This window comes from Ascidia mentula, chromosome 7 (genome assembly GCF_947561715.1).
Source record: "Ascidia mentula chromosome 7, kaAscMent1.1, whole genome shotgun sequence".
Taxonomy (NCBI): Eukaryota; Metazoa; Chordata; class Ascidiacea; order Phlebobranchia; family Ascidiidae; genus Ascidia; species Ascidia mentula.
The window spans coordinates 8,023,554-8,049,658 of NC_138572.1; the positions used below are offsets into that span (position 1 = coordinate 8,023,554).

The window sequence follows — 26,105 nt, forward strand, 5'->3', positions numbered from 1 at the left end:
TCACTTCGCGTCGTAATGCACCTTGTTTGTTAATTTCAATAACTTGGAACTGAAAAAGTTTGAATATGGAGGCAATTTTATGTGGTTTGCGTTTTTTAGGCGTGATATATTGAGCGCTATATGGATATACTGTGATTCTGCAATCCCTGTTTGGCGTTATTTGTTTTATTAGAGATAAAAACAAACAAATAAACACGGCGTGCGACTTTCAAACAAGCCTCTGCAGCTTTATCAGCTTTGGGGAAATATACAGTTCAATCTCCACTCTCCAGTGTGATTTAAGTGGCATTTTGACACACAATTATGCATTAATACGTAAATATAGTCTGGGGTAGCATACTATCCTAAACCACAAGTAGATTGGTCGGTGGCGTTTATTATACAACGTTTATAGCAGCGACAATAACATGTCACAATATTCATGGGGTCGTATCATTTAACACTTACAGCAGGAAGTCAGTATAAATGGGCTCTGCACGCCACAGCAAACAATGCCAGTTGGGAAGTCACAATGCTGCAACGCGGCAAATGCTGCACAGAGAAGCAATAAAAGGAAACAGTTGGTATACCGGCACATGATACCCATCGGCAGCTGGATGCTACAGTCCTACATGCATATCAGTAACACCGCAGTGATATACATATCAATAAGAACCCAGACAAAAAAACAAATACGGTAAAACCAGATGGCAAACACACCAGATTAGCTGTTTTTGGGCACAATTCAATAGAAAAAAGAACAATACACTATACTGCTGTGAACTTAAATGCCGAACGAAATTGCAATAACCAGCAATTGGAATTTCTTGCGTATATCAAGTACAAAGAGAAACTAAATGCACAAAACCTTGTACCAGTTACTGCGGCTTAAACATAACAGTTCAGTGGATAAAATTGTAAAAGCTTTACAATTCCTTATGGCATTTTTAAGATAGAAAAATTATTTGTAAACTAAGCTTACTAAGGGTGCCCAAATGGTACAAATTAACTGGAAAGAACACTGAAACATAAAAATGATGGTGCTGATGTAAGTTCAAACACTTATGCTGGAAAACAAATTTGTACATGCCTAACATTAATGTTCGTAAACCAACGAACTGAAGGATTCTTGCAAGGCATCAAATCGAATTCGTTCCTGTGGATTGTATTTCCAGCACCTCATCATAATATCATAGACCGTCTGTGGGCAGTCAACTGGTTTGTTGAGCCTTTCGCCATCCTGGAGAATCTGACAGAGTTTGCCGATTTGCCCCAAACCCACACTTTTTTGGCTTGCATACTGCGGTGCAGCACCATAAGAAAACATCTGCCAAATGGTAACTCCAAAAGACCAGACATCAGATTCAAATCGAAATGACCTGTCTGGAATTAGACATTCTGGTGCATACCACAAAGCGGGAAATTGGTCAAGACTTCCTCTGTAATATGACTCTTCTTCACCCAAAACCCTGGACAGTCCAAAGTCAGAGATTTTCACATAAAGGTTTCTGTCAGAATCTTTATCGAGGAGTATGTTCCGCAAAGCAAGATCGCGGTGAATGAGGCGATGTTCTTGCAGTGCTTGCATGCCCTCAGAAATCTGGCGGCAAAACTCATACAAATTGTAAAACAAGCTAACCAAGGGGACTCCAGATGATTTTTTCTTGCTCAAGTAGCTTTTTAAAGACCCACATGCAAGATATTCCATCACAATTCTCACAGAGGGAAATGTAACCCCTTTCAGCTTTACCACGTAACGGTGGTGAATTTGTCGCATTGCCTGAATTTCATTGTACAAGTCATTTTTAGTCTGTGGATTGTTGAAGTTGCGTATTAGCGACTTGACAGCTACCTTCTCAATCTCCCCATTGCGACATCGATCGTATTGGCACAAGTCCACATGGCCAAAATGACCCCTGCCAAGCTGTCGTATGTTCATGAGGTTCTGGTCATCGTAAACATCCAAATCGGGCATTGGTTCTTCAGCGTCAACAGGACCTGGGTCATTGCTTTCAAATTCAAAGTCACTTGAAATTGCACCAAGTTCTTGCATGATGTGTCTGAAAGCGGGTCTGTTTTGTGGCCAAATGCTCCAGCATTTTTTCAATAGCTTAGCAACTATACCAAGCTCAGGCGCCAGTAGCATTCCTGGTAGAAGCACAGCAGATTGGGTTCGATATGCCACCTTAAGTTCATGGGAAAGATCAAATGCATTATAAGGGCGCAGGACATTTATACTTGCAGACCAGTAACATATTTCGCATACTGTACTTGCAAAACTCCATTTATCACCATTGACAGTGGGGTTTTCAGTAGTAGGATCATAATCCACACTACAGTATTCATATGCCAGCCAAGGAGCACTAAGGGTCGGTTCCTTCAATATTTTTGTTTTGTGGCTGTATGTGACTGTCTTTTGGCATGTGCTGACACCAGGGTCACTTAACTTGATGAATGGATGGTCACCATCGTGCTTTAAAAGAACATTTTTGCCTCGAATGTTTCCATGGGCACAACCTTTGTCTTCAAGGTAAGAGCAAGCATTTGAAAGCTGCCAAATAACAGACATAATCCACTCAGTTCCAGGGTGCTCTCTATGGGTCTGTGCATATTTAGTTATGGAACCAAGAGGCACATACTCCAGAACAAGGTTGTTGCTCATTATGGTGCCCTTTAGTTGTACCACATGGATGTTTTTGTTCTTGCCATCACCATCCATCCAGTTGTTGAGCTGCTTAAATCTGATCATGGAGTCTTCAAATGACGACTCTATTTGCTGTTGCTGTCCTGGGTGATCGCAGTCATAAACTTTCTTCACAACCACTTCATCACTTCTTTGGTCCCTCTTTGAATACAAGGTCACTTCTGTAAACCTTCCACCACCGAGGTGCTGCTGAAACTTGTATGCGCCCTGGGGAATGATAGTCATATCAGTAGGTGTAGGTAGTACATCCTCAATTTCATTAATGTGGACTAATAGTGCATTGGGCTGTGCTACTGTTGGATAAACAAGCCTTGCCACATTGAATGGAAGTCTGAGGTCATTTTGGAATGGGTGCTCACATTCTTCTAACAGATCAGTCAAGCTTTCGCGTCTCATAAGATTATCATCTCCATATACACCAAATAGACCATCAGTTTTGACAATTTTGAAGTTTCGGACAATTACTTCTCGATCTGGTGTGACATCCACAATGGTGTTGATAAAGTACTCATCATACTTCTCATAACTGCACCTGAGAAGGCAGTTCCCCACCTGTGGAGATGGCAGGCATTTTAGAACATGTACTGCAAATGCAGATGAAATAGGACCATGACATGACAAATCCAGCTGTTTAACCAATGAAGGCCTGCACACTTGCTTACACAGGTAATGGTGGGAATCGACCAACAGATGATAGTATCCATCAATACATGTTGCAAGATTTTCTGCATCATTGAGGGATGGCATTACAAGAGAGAGCACTTCACCGCTCATGTGAATCAATGTGACAGTCCAGTGCCCCTGACTGTTGACATCCTTGAATGACAACTTGACATCAGCTATATCAGCAAACCTACACCATTTAGTGCCGCTAGCATCACTTTTGGAGTGTTTTACAATTTCAGAATAAGGACCAACAGATATTTTGTTGCATTCTTCTGGATTGTCAGACTTGGTTATCACTTCAAAAACCTCCATATTTTGAGAGCCAATTAATATTTCCAAATTCTTCAAGTATTTAACATGGAAATATAACGCACTTGAGTTGTTGTTTAGGCACTGCCTATATCTGGTTTCGAAATGCGTCACATAATGCCTGAATCGGTGCCTAATCATCATTTTTCTCAGCATATGTTTGGAAGACAGTCGATCACAATAAGTGTGTGACACTAATTTTTTCAAAGAGATGTGCCTTATAACAGACTGCAAATCCATTTTCAATTCACAAGCAAGTCTGAGTATGTCAAGGACAGCAATTCCCAAGTTAGCACTATCTTCATCCAACACATTAACAGAGAGTTTAAGCTTGCCTTCTCTAAAATCATCACGTTGTTGGTAGAACAAATACAGCAGTACTGCATCATTCATAACATCATGCTTTCTGTTTTTCTCCACTGAGTAGCGGTAAGCAAGTTGCTGTTGACCAGAAGTGCCAGGACAGTCATTGGTAAAAATAAATCGAACTCTAAATTCCAAACAAATGGGAGACTGGGAAGTTTTTCGAGTAACATACTCTGAAACTGTTAGTGCCAAATTCATCCATGATCCAGTGTCACTGTCTTTCAAACCGAATAAGGAAAGATATATAGGTGTAATGTCACATTTTTCAGCACACTTCACAAGGATTGCTTCCAATAATGATTCTGGCGATATCTGAATTGTGCAGTTTGAAAAATTTTGTAAATTCCTTTGGTAAGATGGTCCAACACAATCAGCTTTGGAATCTGGTTTGAACAGTTTTACATGAATGCTTAGCATGTGTCCATCATCCATATCATTTAGTGGCATAAATAACTGTTTGCACCCATTCATTCTGTTTAGCAAAATAATAGCATTATTGTATATTAATAATATTATGCTTCACGCAAATTATAAGTTACAAACTGTCATTTCTCACAAATACATCTTCAAAATTTTAGCTAATGGTAATTACTATATACCTTTCAATATACATTTAGTTTGATAAAAAAAAATTTAGCTGCCTATTAGCAATACAACAACATGAATTCCATTTGCAGAAAATATTTTGCCGTACGAACCGTAGCGATATCAGTTTTTCCAACGCTTGTTTATACAGAAAGGCCGAAAAGGTTTTAGTCTGCTAAACGCTGTCAGAAACTAACCCAAAGGTTAAACATGGCCTGCTCAACAGGGCAGAACACTGAGAATCTCAGACAGATTTCGACTGAACAGCGCTATCTCGCGATCACCGCAAACGCTATAGCATAACGACATTTTTTAACACAAAAACACACCTTGACTAACCGAGGGTGGTTTGAAGACATTCATGTAAAACCAGTCTTCGTCTTGGATTGTTGTATTGTATTCTCTAAACCTAGAAATTTCAGAAGCATAATCACCAGGATAGCAGAAATGCCTTTCCGAACGACCATCAGAAAAATAAACAGACAAAAAGCGGGACTAAAGTTTTGGTAAGTGCACGTTTTTTGTCTTTGTGACGTAAATCATTTTATTGTTTTTAAAAAAACTCTTTTTCAATAGTATATCTATTGTGGGGGCTTATTGTGCATGGTAGTTGTTCTTAAAATAATCAACATTTTCAACAGAGGGGCATTATGGTCCACTTCGCGCACCATTTTAAATTTCTGCATGACCCTTCTTTCGGTAATGTATTTTCGAAATGACCTCTGAGAAAGTAAACGTGCTTTTTTTGCAGAACAAGTAAACATAGTAGTTTATTGTATTTTACAAACGTTCATATTTTTCAAGAAAGTTCGTTAATGCTTTGCAGTTTTTCTTTTTCTAAATTTCTTTGAATGGTACGATTTACCTACGTTGAAAAAGTTAACTTTTTAATTAACAATTGCAAGTAGTGGCCTACTGGCTTTTAAGCTCAGTCACATTGTGGGCGTCTGCCAATTTAACAGCCTAAACCCTGCTGGTGCAATAATCGCTTTGTCTGGTGTTTGCACAGCCAACGCAAACACGCCATGGTCTGGATGTGAAATGTGCACACAAACGCGGGGAACACTGCGGGGATTTACGTTCCTTTTGAAGAAAGTTTCGAAAGTTGGGTAAAGGGCTGCAAGATGTTAACGTTTGGTCAAATGGAGATCTGACGTCTTAAACAAAAAGATAATTTAGCCATTTTTTGCTGCATTGGAGGTTGCAGAATGCTACATAAGGATATGATCCCGACTATAATTTGTTTTAAAAGCAACCTACGAAGTATTGTGCGGTGTTTTCACCCGACCCAACTGATAGAAAGTGTAGGCTACCATGATTTATATTTGCAGCACGAATTGTATCAATTGAAAACACAGCGCATTGCGAAACTTGAAAACACATGCGAGTTAACTGAACAAAGTTGTTGCTTATCTTACGCAATATAGGCTCGCACAAGTACGGCGAGAATTTGGGAGCCGGATACAGCTACATTGTCCCAAAAATACGTCAACACTATCCATACAATAACGAGAAAAAATTAAATACGACTTATACGATGGTTTAGGTTGAGTTTCTCTGCCAACACGGAAAATTCTTGCTGCAATTCACCAAACGTTGGCCTTTCATGTCGGTTAAACTTCCAGCAACTCAACATTAAGTAAAAAACTTCTCCTGGACAGTCAATAGGTTGCGGCAATCTATTACCACTTTGTAAGTAGCGATATAGTCTTTTAAATCTATTACGTCCGTGGAATTCCTTCGGTATGACGTAATTAGGAACATTGCCGTAGGAGAAAATTTCCCAAACGCAAACTCCATAGGACCAAACATCTGAGCTAGGATAGAATTTTGCGTAATCTTCACATATGCTTTCTGGTGCCGTCCAATTCAACGGCAAAGTTTGGGAGTTGACTTGGTAGTATTCCGTTTCTTCAGAAAAATTGCGGGTCAAGCCAAAGTCGGAGATCTTTGCATAAAGACCCAAACCCGATGCATCTTTAGCTAGCAGAATGTTTCGGGTAGCTAGGTCTCGATGAAGAAGGCCTTTCTCCTGAACTGCTTGCATACCTTCAGCAATCTGGCTCGAGAAATTGCAAAACAGAGAGTGCAACCCTGCCAACGAAACCCCTGAATTTCTTTTAGTTTTCAAATATTCCTTTAATGATCCATTTTCTAAGTACTCCAATACCAGTCGATACGACGGAAAGGTAACACCCAAAAGCGTGGTCACGTAACGGTGATCAACTCTACTCATGGCTTCCACTTCACTGTACACCTCCCTTCTTGATCGGTGGTTGAAAACGTTTGGAATAGATTTCACTGCAACCTGCAGTCGTTCTTCGCCATGTCTGTACTCGCACAGTTCAACGAGTCCAAAGCGACCATTCCCAAGCGGACGAATCGTAACCATGTTACTTTCTTCGAATATTTCCATGCTCGACATCGCGGGTTGTGAAATTATTGGTTCATCTCCTTCTTCCGGTTTCTCATTGCCAAAACTTAGGGTGTTTGCACTGTCACTAATTTCCCGCATAATTTGTCTGAAAGCTGGCCTTGTTAAGGGCCTTACCATCCAGCAAGCTGTCAGCAAATCACAGAATCTACCAAAACCCTGACTTCTCAGCTCGGTTGGCAGCGGTAATACCTCTCCGTGAGCGTAGTTTTGAGTGAGTGTATACTCAAGTGTGCCCCATTTCCATATCTCACATACAGTGCTGGCGTAGCTCCATTTATCGCCGTTTATGGTTGGCTCGTTGCAAGCTGCCACTGATTGAGGGAAACAAAACTCATAGGCTAACCAAGGTGGTTTAAGGACAGGAACAATTACATTGTCTTTAGACTTTTGCGTGGTAACTCCGGGGTCACTCAGTTTAACAAAGGGATGAGTATAAGCCCGTTTAAGGAGCACGTTCTTTCCTCTGATGTTTCCGTGTGCGAACCCCTTCTCTTCCATGTATGAACAAGCATGCGCCAACTGCCAATATACCGATAGAAACCAGCTTGTTTCTGGCCTTTCAGTATGATGGGTTGCATATAGAATTATATCCCCCAAAGGCATGTATTCAAGTATTACGTTGTAGTGCATCATGGAGCCCATAATTCGGACCAAGTGGATGTTTCTATTTGCCTTCGTCGAGTCCGTCCAATCATTTATCCGGTAAAATGCGTTCATTGCGGTTTGAAACCTTCCTTGAAGAAAATTATTTTCCCAGTGTTCTTCAAGTTCGTACAATTGCTTCACGACCACTTTTTCAGCTGCATTTCTTTTCTTTGAGTGAAGCACGACGCAAGTAACTCGATTATCACCAATCCTGTGCATTGGAGTATATTCGTCCTGTGTTATTAGCGTCATATCTGTGGGTAACTTTGCAGCGGCTTCGTTGCCTCGCCTGGAAATCTCAACCATTAAAGGACTGGAAAATTTAACTGGGGGACTCATCAATGTAGGTTGATCGAGAAATTGTCTCTCTTGCTCATTTCCGCAAATATAGAACTTGCCATTTTCATTTAACGCTTTGGCCGCTACTACGTCAAGCTTTTCATTGAGCATGGCTAAAAAATACTCTTCATAATTTACGCTACTGCATCTTAGTACATTGTCACAAAAAATCGTTGGATGCGAAATACTTTTCAGAGCTCTTTGGGCGGCTGACAACTGAATAGGACCGAAACATCGCTGATTCAGTTGCATTACCAACGACGGACGGCAAACCTTTTTACACAGGTAGTAGTGAGAATCGACTAAGAGGTGATAGTAGCCATCAATACACGAAGCCAAGCCCTCAGCTTCCTGTTTGTCAGAAAACTTGAACGATACTGTATCGCCGTTTACATGAACCAAAGTGACATTGTAACTCTCGTGCCCTTCACAAGAGCTTTCAGTCAGGTGTAGGTCAGCGATATCAGACAACTGACCCCATAAAGATGATGTGTCGCCTCTTTGTTCAGTTATACCACAGTACGGCCCTACTTTAAGGCTTTCAGGTCCCTCTGTATTTTCAGAGGAAAGACTAAGAAATGTTTCACTATGGTCCAGTTTTAAGTACGACTCCAGGTATCTGATGTACTCGAGGTGAAACATAACACGCGAGTCAAGCGACTCGGTAACCTTTGCATAAAGATCTGTTGATTGCTTTGTAAAGTATTTGAATCGTTGATCGACCCACAGTCGGGCGAGATAGCCACGGCTTTTCAATTTGGAGTTGTATCTGGAGGAAAGTAAATTTTTCAAATCTACCTTACTTTTTACGGTTTGGATATCACATCTCAATTCGCAACCCAGTCTGAAAAGATCAAAAACTGCAAGACCAAGATTGTTGCTTTCATCCTCGTTGGTGCCAGAAATATCAGGAGCTGTCGTCCTAAAATCTTCTCGGCGCTGGTGAAAAAGGTACAACAACGTTTTAGAGTCGTAAACAGGCCGACGGTCTTCTTTTGAGCCTGAAGTGCAGTACGTTGACAGCGGCCCTCGTCCCGGATTATCCGCTTCGAAGACAAAGCGAACACGAAATTCAAGCAGCATCACATCCGAGCTCACGGCATTGTTACCAATTTTCGCTTGCTCTTTGACAGTTCGATTTAAGTTTACCCAGTGCTGTGTGCGCAAGTCCTTTAGTCCAAAGAACCGCAAGTACACTGGCGTAATGCCACATTTCTTTCCGCACTCGATCAGAACACGTTCAAGATATGATTTGGAATCAACTGTTACAGAACGTATGGAAGAGTCTTTCAGCAATGTCTTGATCCCATCGGTACTGGGACATTGTAGCCAGCTTGTATCACATTTGAAGAGTTTGACATTAACCGAGACGGTGGTACTTGTTTCCATTCCACATGCATTGATATCAAACAACTTTTTTTTTTAGTTCATTTTTGTGAAAAACACCCTTAAAGCAAATCAACTTGGATCTACTCTAACAAATACAGAGGTTTGCTTTACTCAGGAAAAGTACGTTTAAATCAACCCGTGGCTTTCTGTTTTGTGACCTACAATACAGAGTAATTAAATTGGACATTCCTGTCAGGTTCACAAGCGCACAACACAACTTCAATCGCAAACATCACGTAGCAACCATAACATATAAAGGTTTTTTTCTGTTCGCCCTAGGCAAACATAGGGTAGACACCAAGCACATAAACGCAGCAGGCGATAAAACAAATATCAGAAATGGAACCAAACCTAACGTTGCATAGTATCTATTCTGCATATATTATAGTTATCATTGTATAAGTTCAGCTTTTTCCTGAATGATCTTCGCTAGTACTTGGCTTTAACAATAGAAACGAAAAATCTATATTCGAAATCAGGTAAACTACCTCCGTGTTGTTGGTTAGTCATCTTTGACCCTACAACTTTTGGAAGCAACAGGAGAATCCTGCTACTTTCACAAAAACTGACTGCAGTCAGTTGAAACCATGGTTTCACTCGTTGTATCTAAAGCCGGGAAAAAAGCATTCGCCCAACTATAAACCAGACTGACAATGCCACCGATGGTTGTCACATGAATGATCTATGCCAATATTGACATTACAAGCAAGGATCGGATCAAGTGCGCCCCCGGTGGCAGATTATCACATTAGGCTCCACTCATACTTTTTTGCGTCAAACAATTCCTGAACCAAAATTTGGCAAATGCGGGTACCTTGGATAGAATTGCAACTTCAATCTTACACGTTTTGCAGCCAACAAACTACACTGTAGAAGACAAAGGTGAAGTAATTTTCGAAGGGCCAAGAGGAGGCTTAAAGTTTCCATTAAAGCTCTACACTGCACAGTCAACGACGCTGTTCCCACCGCCAGAAAAAATTGTCACGACATAATTACCAGAAAGTTTTATATGCCATTTACTGAGTTAAGTCGAGATTACTAAGTTATGAACAGGGAATAAAACGCGTAAATCGAAGTAAGTATTGGCATTTCAATCAGGCGGGGCTTAAAAAAAGTGGGGCTTATAGGTTACATTATCAAGGACTGTTGATCAAAAGGGGCTGTGGCGTCGAATGTAAATACATGTATGGTTTCGCAATCGTTGGTGTGCGCAGTCAATCCACATAAATTTTAGGCCTCACTTTAAAACTATAAACAACGTTTGCTGAGAACAACTTCACTACGTTATTATCAGAGAAATGCCAAGCGCAGTTCACGACATTAGAATTGAATACATGTTCACGTGAATTGCCCTTGATTGGGCAAGAAACAATAAACTTGTCAGTATGTTGCCGTCGGCAAGTGTTTTCTATATCCGGCCACTGAATAGCAATTTGAATAAAACGGGTGTTATCTTTATCTACAAGACACAAGAATGTTTTTCAAATTGTTGTCATGGCGTAAAAGACGTGTATATATATTCATTACTTGCCAGAAGAACCGCCTTATAGTGTATATATATTTTAGCAATATGGCTTTTTGCAACCTTTTCATGAATAAGATATAAATAACGTTGGAACGTCGGTTTTGTCAATCGCAGTTTGCTACGCCCTTCAAAAAGCAATTAACACAAAGATTTCAAACGAACGGTTTCAGCACGGGATAACTAGGAAGATTAGTTAATATAATGGTAGCATGTTCAAGATTAGTATGTAATGAACGTACTTAAAAAGTCGGTTATTTCACTCTCTTGTATGATAGCAAGGTATAATGTTTAAAAAACTTCCACGGTTTGATTCATTCGCAATAGTTGGTGTATGTGCAAAATCGTCAGAATAATACTTAAGTTGAGAATAAAGTTTTCCACCAGAAAGCACGGCAGAAAATCCGATCCGACTTGTCCAAAGGAAGAAAACGTCAGATTTGCGTTTGTGAACTTAATTAACAGCCCGAGCGGATATAATAACATCCAATACGTCTGAGGAATGAGCCAAGGACACACGATATCAGTTCACACAGTTATTGTATTGATTGCCTGCGGCTAGAGAGACAGCTCACTCCAGCCGAGAAGTCGGTTGAATAACCAGGCAACCTGCTGTCGTATTACCCTGGAGCGATTCAGTACCTGTCCAACCAGTACGTCAGTATGCGGCTCTGCGAGTTACTGAATCACTTTAGGTGAGACTAAACCTCTCCGCACCATTAGAGAACAGGCGGAGGCTAGGGTTGGAAGTCTCGCATTAGTGGGTTACAATGTTGAGAAACATTGTGGTTTCTGTTTATCGGCGAAGGATAGTGGTGACTGCTTTCTGCGTGAAAGGTTTAATGCAATGATAACAATTTACGAAAGGGAAGGTGTAACTTCTGGTAAACGTTGCTGTTGTGTGCATTTCGGGAAAGGTTTGGACATCACATTTTTGTTATGTAACTACTTTAGGTAAACAAATTTAAAATTAGGCGTAGGTCGACCGCAATAGATAAATAGATTTTGTTTCAATAATTGTAGAAAAGTTTCAGTTTTATGATAGATTCTCGGCAGCAATTGCTAACAGAAATTCCTGATAGTAACTCAAAAGTATAAGGTTATTACATTAAGGTAGATGGGGATCCTGTCCTGCCACAACGCATATACCTAACAAAGCTACCTGTCTTACTTTCTCACAACCTGAAGAATGTTTTTTTCGCAGAATCGCCCCTCAAAACACAAGGACAATTGAGTACGGTGTATATTATAGAAAACTCGTAGTCAATATCAAAACTTTGCACAGGCAAAGGCCTGCTGCCTTTTCAGTTTTCAGTTTGGACGCGGGAAGAAAGTCGACTTCAGATCGACGCTTCTTTCATCACAGCGCCCTTGAGCTTGCAAAAAGCAACAACTGTTCTACCCCTGACTTGAGAAACTTTCTATAGCACTGAGAAACCATGAGTCGTGCAGATAGAGATCACGAGGTAAATGTTTATAACTGAGTGCAAGGATTTATGGTGGTATGCTAAACCCTTTCCAGCAAAATTTTCTTCTATTAGTGCTGCGAGTTTATGAACAATTTTGTTTAAACTTGGCCAATTTCAATGTGCGAGCCAAAATACACTTTTGCAAACAGCCACAGTTTTAAGTTTAAAACAGCATTAAACATTGATTTTAATCTGTGTGTCTATGTCCGTTCTTACATAGAATCTTTCACTGGTGTCCCAATTATTACCTTTAGTTCCATGGTATCTGCGTTTAAGGACGAAAATCTGCGTTTAAGGACATTTTCTGTGGGATTCGTAAACCACATGACAACACGATACTACACCTTTCGAAGCAAATACATTATACGATTTAGGAACATAACTCACGGTTTTATAAATATTCAAGTCAAACAATATAACCCATTTACATTGAGAATGATTGTGAATCTGTAAAAACAATTTCGTAGCAGTTACGTGGGCTATATCGTTTGTCTTGAAGAAACGTACGGTCCTTGATGACATTTTCATTTTTTGTAGCTTCCCGGAGCTTACAAACGTTCCAATGCGGGACGAAACGAAAGCCGAAGCTTGCCAAGAAGCTCATTCCCACCAAAACCATCAAGATACACAAGTTCTTCATTCGTAAGTACTAAATTCTTTTTATCAGGTATCGCGTGGTCTTTGCTGTGTCGTAGTTGTTAATTTCATATCGTGAATTTATCCAGGGTTGATACAAATGTTACGTGTCACACATTTCGCAATTTAATTTGTAAGAGGCAACGAAAATATTTTTTTTTCTTTTGACTCAATTGTGACCCAAAGGCCAGCAATCACACTCTTTGGACTGAAGTTTCACGGAAACATACGTTTTACGTAGTCGTTATCTTCAGCTGAAATGCAAATTTTTATGCCTCCGGGCGGCGTTCGTTGGCTCGAGAACAACAATCTAAATACATTATGCCAAGAATTGTTTCGGTATTTGTGAATGTTATGGCAAGTTCATTTCCATTGCGGAAGACACGAGTATTGTTTACGATCCCACGGTGGCGTCGTTCGTATAAATTTTCATGTGTTTACGTATTCTCTTGTAATCGCCGAGGGCCGCAAGCAAAACGAGTCTTATTCGTGGCTTACATAACCACGATATGATGGGAAACAACTCGACGTGCTTTGTGCACGCGCAGTGATCGTGGCAAAAGAGTGGCAGAACCGGTTTCACGTCACAATTACGAGGCGTTTTCACGCTAACGTCACAATGTCTTCACGAGGCGGCCACGTTGCGCTAATTGCTCTTAATGAGCTTTGAACTCGTATACACAACAGCGAACAAAAGGGTAATTGGATTATAAATTGCCAAAAAGATACAGCAAATTTCAGAAGTCCGTGGTGTTACGTAATACGTAGTACGCCGGGTAACAGGCCTGTGTTTTGTAATAGTGCACAGAAGAACATCACTGCGTTTAAATGCATTATATATTAGCGCGATATTTTGGTGAATAGTGGCATCACAAGCATCATACAACGCAAGTATCATAGGCTGCAATGCCTGGGCTGCGAAGCCTGTAAACCTCACAAGTATCATCCAAACTTTATATTTTTTGACAATTGCTGTTTAAAAACTTTTTTCAAATTGTTTGATTATTTTTCACAGGCAACATCAGACGATTTTGGCCCAAGCCATTTTAATTTTGATGATAGCGATACATCTGCAAGGTAAATCATACTTAATATACAGTAAAATATAATAAAAAATAAACACCCGGTACATACCAATTGGTATTGAATCAATCCCATTACCATATCCTGTCACAAATTTACACTTTGTAACATTCTGTTAGCTACCACTGTCACGCTCTGAAACTCATTGTTACGTCACAGTCGGTCGCGAAATGTCAGCACTTTGCCGAGTTCTGCCTACCCCCGTCACACCTCGGGGTCATCCTTCACAAGTGGGCAACAACCTCCTCCAATCCCGGAGGGGAAGAGGAGAACCATCTCCATGGGAGCGAATCACCATCCTCCTGGAAGACATAAATCTCGAGAGAGAAGACGGACTTTGGATGCGAGAAAACTCCCCCCTCCATACACAGTAGGAATTACATTAAATACATTGACTAACGCAGAAGTAAATGCCATGCTGGCTGATCCAGCTTGGCTGCAATGCCTTGGCTGCGAAGCCTGTGAACCTTATGATACATTGACTAAAATCGTATTTTACGTTTAACGCTCTTGGGAAACTTCACCACCACAAATTAACCTACATATGTTTATTCATTTAGTTATTCTAGAAATTATACGCTTGGTGAATGTAAAAAAAGTAACGACCACTTATTCAGTATTTTACCGTAACGATAAAAATATTTTACCGTGTGTGTTCCTGCAATCGCAGGAAGACAATGACGAAGATATTTCTTTAAAATACGTTCCATCATTTGTTTCATTTTTGAAATTGAAGGATTTCCGGGCTCAAATATATCTTTAGATAAACCAGTACAAACAGTTTACTCAAAACCAGTTAGTTGAGCCATTCTATACAATACACAATTTTGACGACCAAAGGGCAATTCCCTGCGTTCGGCGACCTTAAAGTCACCTTGTCGCACACGTAGCTACGCCAAGGGATTTAATTGTCGGCGATTTAAAAGTCGTTATCATGCCAGTTTGGTTTACGACATTGGGAGGCAAGCAATAACTCCCACATGACACGTCATAATGGCCTTTGTTTGTTTACGAGTTTCCTGCTGATTATGACGTACAGCCATCCAACTGGAAAGAATTGTTACCCCGACAACCTAGGTCCTTTCTACAACGTGTGAACGCCGCTTTGCCATTACTTAATTGTTTTTGACAAAGACGTTACCACCTTTGACCACGTACACCTGTATATCAATAACTACATCTGAGTACAGAGCAATTTATTCAACATTCTTGAAAATTGTAGTGCAATTATGCATGGACATACACACACAGAGGTTCTACTGCAATGTAGAATAGTTTTATTTTGATTGTTAAAAATTGAGTGACTTTGAAATCCATCAACTAACAAAAATTTAACCATTTTAGGCGTTAGTCACAATTGAGCATTCATTTCATACTTTTCACATTCACATAGTCTGCTAACTGGTTGTTAAACATGGCAACCCTACTTATTCTGATATCGTACTTTACTCATAGAACCATTTAATTGTTTGAGTGCCGATACTTCAGTGGCGAAAATATCCGTTTAAAGTTGTTCCCACCCTGAGTAATACAATTTTTACTCGTTATAGATTAGTGATTCAACGAGACGAACTACATCTGGAAGCGATGATCCACACAGACTGGGATCCGACGGTTCCAGCGTATATAGTTCGGCTGACAGTTTTGGTAAGTTTGCCCACCTTAACACACCTACAATGACAATTCAATTACTGTGTTTGGTATGCCTGAATATTGAAAAAAAATTCTACAGAAAGCAGTGGGAACGGCCTATTGAATTACTTGTAATTGTGTTAATAAATGTAGGCACCTTAAATTTGACCAAATCAACATTTAAGCTAGGATTTCATACTCGAGTGTATAAAGAAAAAATAAAGCACGTTTATGATGTTCGCAGACTCACAAGACGACTTTGACGGGCGGTATCCCCCAAGGCCTCCAAAGCCGGTGAGTAACTTTGTTATAAATTCGCAGTCTTGCCCACGCCCGATCAATTTCAAAAAATTGCTCTGCAATTTGCAGGAGAAGTATTTGAAAGGGGATACTTCGTCATCCAACTTCACCGGGCAGTTTTATCCAAACCCAATGGAGGTAAAAACCAACGCCGATACGATTTGTTTCTTTACTATGTCTCCATCTCATATTATTTGGACACGTAAATCGTGCGGTTACAGCCAAACAAAAAATAATATTAATATTTTGCAATTATTTGTGCTTTAATTGCAGTGTAACGTAAGTCCTACATAAATCGACCAGAGTTTCAACACATTATGAATTTAGAGTGCCGATATGAGTCGTCTTCAGTCTGGTTATTCGGAAGACACGAACACCACACTCACAAACGGCGATCATAGACCTACAGACATCGACGAGCTCGCTGAATACTTCAACAAGTAGGTTCTCCAAAATACGACAACTGTACATACGTTATAAAATAACATGCAAGTTGCATTGTTTCATGCAATCGCATGATTGGTTAGCTTGATTTTTCAAATCTCGCCCCGACTTGTCACGAAAAGTAACTGATCCAGCTGGGCTGCAATGTCTGGGTTGTGAAGCCTGTAAACCTAACGTACAATTGCCTACATTTCTTTGTATTTTTTTCGTGACTTGCGCTGTTGTTGTTTCATTATGATTGCCGATCTAATAAACAAGATTTGGAAGCTAGTTAATGTATAGGTGTGATAACAGATAACAAGACGTGGTGTTAATTGATATAATTTATATCCTACCAGAAAACTTGACGATGTACAGAGGCAAGCTGACCATGCTTTGAATGAATTGCAAGACGGACAACAACGCCGTAATCAGGTAAAATGTCTTGTACGAAATCTCTGTCTTGAATAATATATTGTTGTTCATTAATTGAAACAAAAATTCAAAATAGTTGCTATTTAATGAACTGAAGGCGTCAATAACATTCAAATTTCAAATATAAAACTATCAATCAAGTGGACGGTTCCTCGCGCTGAAAACCTTTCTGACCGATCTGTGGGTTGATTATTATTAATATATTACGTTTTCATCAACAGTCGTTCACTGACGATTCGTCGATGTACAGTTACAATCGTGGCCCTCCAGGAGGAGGGTCTTTTGCTCGAAACGGCCGTGAGCCAAGGAACAGAACTATCAGACCGAGCAACAGGGCTGGTGTATCTTCTGATGCTTCCACCATCACTCCAACCAACAGCAGATCTTTCAGACCTGTAAGTCTTTGCACCTGGTATGCCTTCAAAATGACTTCTAGTATCGAATATGAGGATCTGAACTTTAATACAGGACTATTTTTACTGGGATTCTGTTTAAACAAAGAACTGACGATGCCCATATGCCAAAATATAATTTTCAATATTATATGGAATACCAGGCTGATCCTGTAGTGCTTTGTGTGTGTATTCTAATTAATTCAAATTAAAACCCTAGACAACAAGAACGTGTTTTTTGTAGAGCGATCAGCAAACAGAAACCAATATTTCCGCTGTAAGAGATGAACTGGACAGTCTCAAGTTCCAGCTAAGTAAGGGTCTCGAAAACCTTGAAACACAAGGAGCATCTTCCCAGAACATGGAGGAAATGGCAGATTACTTCAGCAAGCGACTCGAAGACTGTCAAAAACAGGTAACGCTTTATTGGTCTTTACATTTGCATGTTCCTTTGACATCACTGCATTTCTGTATTTCACCTGGAAAGTTTGGCCTAATCGTTTACATACTTGACCGACTAGAATGCAAATGTGAGAGCTTATGAAACCGTTCGACCTCTCTAATCTCTTCATTTTAGGTATACAGCGCTGTGAATCAGGCACACAATCAACCAGGCGAGGCGAAAAGAGGTTTAGACGGCCAAACACCTTCAGGAAGAGTAAGTTGTAAAAAATCGCGATTATTGTTTGTTGGAGATTAACTATTGGCACAATTTAGCATTTACATTGATTTATCCTGATCAATGTACTTTTGCTCACTAGCTTGAAGTCATAGAAACAACGATTGTGTATTTTCCTCTCTCATAACGTCGCACAGCGTAGTTTGACAAGCATTTGCTTGTGATATAGTAGTAGCTATAAATGTTATAGGAAGCCATTATAATTGCAGACCCGCAGATCCCAGGACTGGCATACAGGAGACGAAGAGTATTACGACAGTAGTGACAGTGGTATCGGTCCACGTAACTTAACTATTAGACCCATGACGAGAGCACACGCCGACGCTTCTAACAATGCATGTAAGTAAATTAACTATCTATCTTCGCATATTCTTCGCGAAATTTGAAACTTAATATATTTAAAAACTCGGAATGACTTGTTATTAGTGTTAATGCTTTTGCTTTTGCTATTTTTATGTTTAAATTAGTTTTTCTGTGTTGGAGTGTATGGAGCTAAAGGATTGTGATAGAAACGTAAGGGTGCTACCCAGCTTTTGAAAAAACAAACTGGGGGTTTTGTAACTCATTGAACTAATCTTTCCTCTTCTGGAATTTTACTGATACAGTCAACATTTGCTCGTACATGCAGTTTAATTTCCCAATCGTAACCTTAGTTTCTTTTCTAGCCGTTGCACCGTCCGCTCCTCCACTGGAACGAAGACACCGTCATCACGATACAGAACGACAGAACTATCCTCCACCACCCCCCATGGATGACGAAGTGTCTTTCGCTATGACGGATAGAAGAATGCCATCGGAAAAGAGCCAAGTGCCTCCACCCGTTTACAGAGATAATATTCCCAAGAGTAAGATGATGGACGATGACTTTATGGGATCTGATGATGAGGAGTACTGGGATGACTTTGAGGAGGTAATATTATCACGATGAACTGTGCTTTATCGTTTTATCAGTACAATTTTCTGTGGGGTGATTGTTAGCAGGGATACACATTATTAGTGGGGATATTTTTAAATTGGTGTTGTTGGTATTTTTTTAATTTTAGTATTATTTGTATTTTTAATTGCGATTATTAGTATGAATTTAGTGCACCGAATATGAGAAAACACTGATTTTGTTGACAACGTCTTAACTCTCTTTCAGTTTATCGACGATGACACTCCTGCCCCTGAAACTGCCATTCCGGTGCCCAAAATTTCCGTTAAAAGCCATAACTACATCTATCAAGTTGTGTACGTTGTGTACATCATGTCCTTCCTTGCATATGTGTACGTGCGCATACAGTTCACCTTGGACGCGCCCGGACTGAACCGAATTTACTGTATCGTTGTCGCCATTCTTGAGATCATCACTGCACCTTCCCTTATATTACAGGTGGGTGTGTTTTTGACAACATCTTTTCCTCTAATGTTGTTCCATGAGTTAACAAACAATTCATTACTGCAGGGTCTGTGTCTTTGGCGATGGATATCACGTGACCCCGCCCCTACTGATGCCTTCGAAAACCCCAAGTTTCACACCGCCAGGATTATGGTACCTACTTACAAGGTAAAGTCATGCACTGCTGTACTGTGAAAAACGTGTAATTTACTCAATAAATGCCTTTCACGCAGGAACCGCTAGAGGTGGTTGCTGGAACTGTACACGAAATTATTCACATGGATTTGCCACCAAACTTCCACGTTCACGTTTACGTTCTCGACGACGGAAAGAGAGAGATCTTGGAAAACTGGGTTTTATCAAAGAGAACCAAACGGTAATCTTAACAGCGACACAATTGCGAAATTGAACTTATTTGTAAAAATCATTCTCTTGCAAATAATATCAACCAGTATATAGAGAATGCTAGTTAATTGCAGCGTACAAAAAAAATCTAACAAAACTAGTAAAAGGCATTTGACAAAATGAATGTTAGCATGTTCACACATAAAACGAGTTTTTATTATCGCAGACGAGTGTATTTGCACTACGTTGCTCGTCCAAAGTTGCCTGGTGTCCCCCACCACGCTAAAGCCGGTAACATCAACCACACTCTTCACTACATCTTTGATGACGCCCATCCTGAACAGGAATGTGTAATTATTTTCGATGCCGACTTCATGCCCAGGTATGTAAATGATACTTAACCTGGTTCGTCACAAGCTTCAACTACCATATTGCATTTTTATGTTTGTTTTGCATCCAGTCTTGTAAATAGGTACATGATACCAATGATTTGTATCCGCTTGCTTGACTAGCTGTCAAAAATCTGTTTTTTTTCAGCATTCTTTTCGTATTTATTTACCAAAGACTAAAACAAAATCCTCTTCAATTTTCAGGAGAAACTACCTACTACGTGTATTGCCCGTTTTCTCCGAGAAACGAACAAGACCTCTTGCTTTGGTACAAACACCTCAGTTCTTCTACAACGTCAACCCTGAGGAAGACGTGTGGGATCATTTGAACGTCTCTTTCTTCCATCGTATTGAACCGAGTCTCGATCGTTGGAGTGCCGTCAACTGTTGTGGAACCAATTTCGTCGTACGAGCCGATGCCCTCAAGGACGTTGGATACTTCCCTGTGGGCTGTCTTACGGAAGACACTCTTCTTTCTCTTCGCTTGTGTACCATGGGATGGGGTGTAGCTTACCATCATGAAGTTCTCGCCATCGGTCAATCGCCTCACGAGATTACGGAGATCTTTAAACAGCGTTCGCGTTGGTGTAAAGGAAACCTGCAGATTTTCCTCGACGAGTTTCCACTCATGCAGTCTGGTCTTTCGCTCTCCCAACGTATCTTCTACAGTTCCTGTGGATTCAATTACTTCTGTGCTTCCATTTCAATTCCTTTCTTCCAGCTTGTACCAACCTGGGCTATCTTCTTCGGTCTCTGGCCTGTGTCTAAAATCGGCTTAGAGTTCGCCTTCGCTTTCTTTATCTACTATCTGCTTGGAAACGTCCTTCTGCTGTTCCCGCCACCGGGATTCGGCATCAGAGACATGTGGAACGGAGAATTGGCCTCTACTAACCTGTGGTTTACTTACTTCAACGGAGTAAGACGTATCGTCGGAACCAAGCTACTGAAGGGAAAAGGTACGAATATTATTCCTGTTTGCATTTCTCTGTTTGAACAGGACTGGGTTTTATCGATCTTAGATTGGTATCATTATACTAGTATTGGTAGTTATATAATTGTTTACAGACTTTTTATGGCTTAGCCTTACGTTACTTCTTATGCTACAGGCAATTGCATAAGGTCCACGAACCTCACTTTTGTATGTTAGAGCCATTTCACTTCTTTGTGTTTTATTCATCGTTTGTGTTACAGGTGAGCTGACATTTAAAACAACCAAGAAGAAGACTGACGAAGACGAGGAAGGTTCGAACGTCGGATTTCAGAAGGAAGACGTGCGGGCTTGCTACATGCATTTCATTATGTTTTTCATCATGTTGATCACCATCGTTTATGCTATTGTTCAAGGTTCGGAAAATCACTAATCACTGTTAATTTCATATATTTTAGCAGCAACGCTGTTTAAATCAACAGAAATCTAATGTTTTTGTTGCTGCCAGGCATATTGTAACTTAATAATCTGTTCTTCTGGCAAAGATAAAACGTAACTTTATTCACCGACGTTTCGCCTGTTATTCAACAAGGCTTCCTCAAGGTAAGGCGAAACGTCGGTGAATAAAGTTACGTTTTATCTTTGCCAGAAGAACAGATTATTAAGTTACAACAGAAATCTGTTTGCTGGGAACAAACCCGTCAATCTACTTTTAAATCGCTCGGTTATAAATTAAAGAGCAGTTTCCGCCTCGGGCAATATACTGGCGTGGTCTGACGTGTCCTGTTTACCATAAGCCCAAACCACCACACTTTTCCATTCAAATGAATTCCAATTATCTGCTTTTCCTATTAGCGACAATGCCAACATTTACAACTTTAAATTACAGCTAGTATTGCCAAGGATGTAAAGTTCTACTTCTACTACATGTACATGATTGGTATGTCTTGGGCTCTTATCAACATGACACCCTATCTGATTGTGGTAATCTACTGCTGGTACCGCGTGCGAATCCCTGGCTTGTTGGTCGCCTGCTTTAGGAACGTGCAGCTTCTGCTTCGTCTGGTTTGCGCCGCCCTCATCATGGTGCAGGCGTTCACAACTCGAAACTTGACTGAGAACTTTACTTGCCCTCACACCTACACTGGACAGCTTGGTAAGTTTCTTTGTTATTTTTTTCCCCAGAATTGTCGAAAAAAATCAAAGAAATTCGTCAATATAGATTTTGTGATAAAATACAGTGTTTTCCACTACATCAAATAACTGACGCAATAAAAAAGTGGTTGCCTTACTTCATGTCTGCCAACCTTAAACATTTACCAACCTGCTCGTGTCATTATTATCATACAATATTCTTACAGGAGTGAGCCGACTCACTATGGTACAGACCCAGGACGCAGCATCAAAACTTATGGTCAACAGGAATGCTTTCTGGTTGCTCGGGTTAGAAGACGATTTCTACACGATGCAGCAGATCAAGCAGTCTGCATGCGAAAAGGATGAAGTCCCTATCATTGTGTTTTTCATGCATCCTTCTCAGGGCCTTGCTCTTGACCAAGAAGCAGGACATTACATGCCCGAGCACAGAATTGGTAAGTTGCTACAAATATTGAGAGGCCTTGACCGCAAGTGGTAGAAAACAAAGCCACCGATAACCGCAAAGTCCAAGTCGAAAATTTTTTGACGCAAATTGTAAAGAATAGCATTTTTACCATTTTGTTAATTTGTTATTTTGTTGTTAAAAAATTTTTAATTGAATGTATGTGATATCTATTATTGGTTTCGACAAGTCTATGTGTTATATTCTCAACACTAATTCGTATATATTTGATGTTTCCAGACACGTGGGAGGAATACGACGAAAAAATGACCAAGTACGCCGAGCATTTATCGGATGTGCCGTCATTAATTGTGATGGAACCATCTCTTCTTATGCACACTTTTAATTCGAAGACGGAGTATCACAATACAGAATATCAGGTAAACCCATTTTTTCTTATTCATGACTTCCATGACGCAGCAGTGTTTCGTGCTTTCGCATGTTAAGCAAAAAACACTCCCCTACATATATCCAAAGGTTGCCTTAATATTTCATCTTGATTCAAAAAAGTGGCCGATCCAGCTAGGCTGCAATGCGTTGGCTACTATGCCAGTAAAACTATCGACGCATAAGGTAAATTTAACGGTTTAATAATGGAGTTGTTACGATCTACAGGTTGCATTTGCTCAGCGTGTCGGGAACGTTGTTAAAATGTTTCCTAATTCGTGGGTCTACGTGGACGCCGGGAACGCCATGTATCTACAATGGCAAGTCAATCTGGATCATATAATAGGAGTGATGAAAAACATGCCACAAAATATACGAGGCTTCTCCATCAATGTCGGTTCTTTCGTGAACAGCACCTTTAATCAACAGTTAGCGGAAGAAATTCATTGTCAGACAGGACTTCATTACATCATAGATACATCTCGAAATGGCGGTTCTTTCTCCGACAGGTAAGATTTGTGTTTGTTTTTGGTAAAAGTACTGCCTAAATTTTTTTGCCATTTAAATTGACGTAGCATATCGTTGCGATTTTCTTTGTGATAAACAGTTGGGTTGCTTTTTGCTCTTTTTGCATGCGTGCTTGCGTTAGTCACAAATAAGTGTGCTCCATCAGTTGGTGTTTATTTTACCAATTTTGTTCTATATTTAGATCTTTGGAAGAAATTAACTTGTGTACATATGATCCACCAAACGTCATTAACGGCAGCAGACCAATGTGGATGCAAGGGGCAGAAAGAAAGATTCTTAGTCAAGTGTCCAATCAAGGAGCGGCTGCAAGTGACGTACAAGAGACCGCAACGGAAGGTTGGTTATTGCCGTTTATTTCATAATAAAAGTTTCAACAATTCGGTGGCTCAACAATTCCAAAAGAAATAAACTTTTCCCAACGGCGACGTTCTAATGACATATGCTTTGGCTTAGGAGTATGACAAATCAAACTGAAATAGAATTCGCAAAGCTTCTTCGAAAGTAAAGAAATATGTTATGTTGCTGCAGCTTCCAGTCATATTGTATTTTAATTAATCTGTTCTCCGAGCACAATTAAACGTAACATTTATTCACCGACATTTCACCTACTTTACACCTTTGTGCCAAAAGAACAGACTAATTAAAATAGAGTAATATAATTGATACGAACTTTTAAGTTAGCGACACCGCAACAATAGGCGACAGTGCGTCGCGACACATCACTTTGGAACTTCTGCTCTACAGTACATTATTACCGAATTAAACACGACTTGGTGTTTGCGTCTTGCTTACTTGTCCTGATGAAGGTTGATTGCATAACGACCGAAATGTCGACCAAACTAACAATTATTTGCCAGAAGAAAATTAAGTTATTGAATATTATGGCTGGTAGCGACAGCAACAAATTATGAAAATAACAGTTAGATAAAAAACAATATACGCTGTGTTTTAAATTTTTTTGTATTTTGTGCAGCAACCACTTTACAAAGGAAAAGGCGGTGGGTTTTGTCCGCCGGCAATACTGGAAACGAGCCGATTCTAGGTGAAGGACCAGCTGCTGGTGCTGGTAAGCATTTCTTGTATATAATGCAACGATCCATCCCAAGACCAAATACAGTTGCCAGTGGAAGATCTATACGTTTTTTGAACATTTCCAGTATATTTTGTTGTCATTAAATACTTAGTAAAATGTGAATTATAATTAAAATAGCTGTAAATTATTGGACACTCTGTATTCTACCAAACCATATTTGATCGATATTGAAGCTAAGGTATGGCATGAGGCCTTTTATGGCTGTGCAATCCCGCTTAGACAAAAAAGGAATACATAAAATTTGTTTCGTGTTTGAGCATTGGAGTGTAGTGGCCATTTTGTAAACCTTTTTGTGGCCATGCCTTCAAGATAGCAAGTAACACATTATTGACATTTGCAGTAAACACTGAAAACACGGAAGACTATGCTGGCACCGGAGGTAAAGCTGGAGGCACAGAATATTATGCATACGATTACGAAGGCGCTACCACCACCACTTTGTGCAAGTCTCAGGATGAAAGTGGACTTGATGCTTACACGTGGGTCAAAACACCAGGAGAATCGGATGGTCGAATGTTCACAGCTGGTACTTACCATCCTTGCTTGATGAACCACTTTTCTGAATGCAGCGAGACCTGTCCTCAATATGTGGCAAAAGTATCTGGAGAATTTCAGAGACAAGAATCCTGTTCATGCTAACGATAACGTCCACTAGCGGCGACTAGCAATTAAGATAAGCGTCGACATGGTGGCGCTACTGAGCGCCCATCGTCGGATTGAAGATTGATTGGAAACATTTCTGTCTACCAGTATCGCGAACAATATGTGAGGCTGTTACAATATCGTGCGTTTTGTAAATAGTGCGACGTGCTTATGCATGTATTTATTTTACTGTGTACAATTTGTTGAGATTATGAGGGCTTAAGTGAGGGAAACCAAACCAGAAAAAACATTGTCGATTTTGCTGGAAAAAGTCACACAAACAAGTCACTTACGTTGCACTTATCTCAGCATTACAACGTTTAGAAGTTTGTGCCTATATCTTCTGTCTTGCATTTTGCATCATTTTTGTGTTTTCTGTTCACGATACTCACACTGGGCCAATATTAATTGTTTTCTTGCACCGTTTCACTCGAAACGTTAACGCGAATTCGAATAAAAGTGGTGCTGTATTCTGCAAGTAGTAAGTGTAGGTTTGGGCGTGGCAAATAACGGGTAATTAGTAACTGTTTAAAACTTCTATTATTTCGAAAATCGTTTTTTTTTATTTCGCTAGCTTCAACGAATACCTTATACCATAGCTTCGCATTACACGGAGTTTTGCTCTTAGGCGATAAGGATGTGCAAGTACTTACGAAACACTGGTATGTTGGTTGCTTGCTTTAAGAAAGTATAATTCTTCTTGGTCTGGTTTTACCAGTCGTTCATGTAGTGCAAGCGCACATAACGCAAAACTTGGACTTAGTTGTCATCACTCCGACACTACATGGCATGCTTGGTAAGATGGACAGTACATACCCAAGCAAT

General features: G+C 40.1%; 3 protein-coding genes across 3 annotated transcripts; 1 reads left to right on the plus strand and 2 right to left on the minus strand.

The window, feature by feature from the left end:
• Nucleotides 1-366: 366 nt before the first annotated feature.
• LOC145909278 (tyrosine-protein kinase JAK2-like) lies at nt 367-4,675 on the minus strand. Its single transcript, XM_082996639.1, has 2 exons — nt 2,390-4,675; nt 367-2,356 (listed from the first exon to the last, which is right to left on the minus strand). Exons 1-2 carry the CDS (start codon nt 4,493-4,495, stop codon nt 1,076-1,078), a joined length of 3,387 nt encoding a protein of 1,128 aa, XP_082852765.1. The 5' UTR covers nt 4,496-4,675; the 3' UTR covers nt 367-1,075.
• A 1,414-nt stretch (nt 4,676-6,089) lies between these two features.
• On the minus strand, nt 6,090-9,419 carry LOC145909457 (tyrosine-protein kinase JAK2-like). The gene has a single exon (XM_082996848.1). It carries the CDS (start codon nt 9,417-9,419, stop codon nt 6,129-6,131), a length of 3,291 nt encoding a protein of 1,096 aa, XP_082852974.1. The 3' UTR covers nt 6,090-6,128.
• A 2,730-nt stretch (nt 9,420-12,149) lies between these two features.
• On the plus strand, nt 12,150-25,704 carry LOC145909770 (uncharacterized). The gene is made up of 27 exons (XM_082997121.1): nt 12,150-12,407; nt 12,948-13,052; nt 14,062-14,123; nt 14,289-14,499; nt 15,680-15,776; nt 16,006-16,055; nt 16,131-16,199; nt 16,389-16,501; nt 16,844-16,919; nt 17,141-17,314; nt 17,556-17,726; nt 17,889-17,969; nt 18,200-18,329; nt 18,656-18,900; nt 19,132-19,362; nt 19,435-19,536; nt 19,602-19,744; nt 19,940-20,095; nt 20,307-21,058; nt 21,294-21,446; nt 21,920-22,186; nt 22,392-22,622; nt 22,871-23,010; nt 23,246-23,526; nt 23,727-23,881; nt 24,519-24,611; nt 24,979-25,704. Exons 1-27 carry the CDS (start codon nt 12,381-12,383, stop codon nt 25,275-25,277), a joined length of 4,614 nt encoding a protein of 1,537 aa, XP_082853247.1. The 5' UTR covers nt 12,150-12,380; the 3' UTR covers nt 25,278-25,704.
• Nucleotides 25,705-26,105: the final 401 nt, after the last annotated feature.

Excerpts from the sequence above, each read along its gene's own strand:
- LOC145909278 (XM_082996639.1), bottom strand. The coding sequence starts at position 4,495 with ATGAATGGGTGCAAACAGTTATTTATGCCACTAAATGATATGGATGAT. Across the intron at positions 2,357-2,389 it reads TCAGCACATGCCAAAAGACA|GAACCGACCCTTAGTGCTCC; the intron begins GTCACATACAGC and ends AAAATATTGAAG.
- LOC145909457 (XM_082996848.1), bottom strand. The coding sequence starts at position 9,419 with ATGGAAACAAGTACCACCGTCTCGGTTAATGTCAAACTCTTCAAATGT.
- LOC145909770 (XM_082997121.1), top strand. The coding sequence starts at position 12,381 with ATGAGTCGTGCAGATAGAGATCACGAG. Across the intron at positions 23,527-23,726 it reads GGCGGTTCTTTCTCCGACAG|ATCTTTGGAAGAAATTAACT; the intron begins GTAAGATTTGTG and ends TTCTATATTTAG. Across the intron at positions 23,882-24,518 it reads ACAAGAGACCGCAACGGAAG|CAACCACTTTACAAAGGAAA; the intron begins GTTGGTTATTGC and ends TATTTTGTGCAG.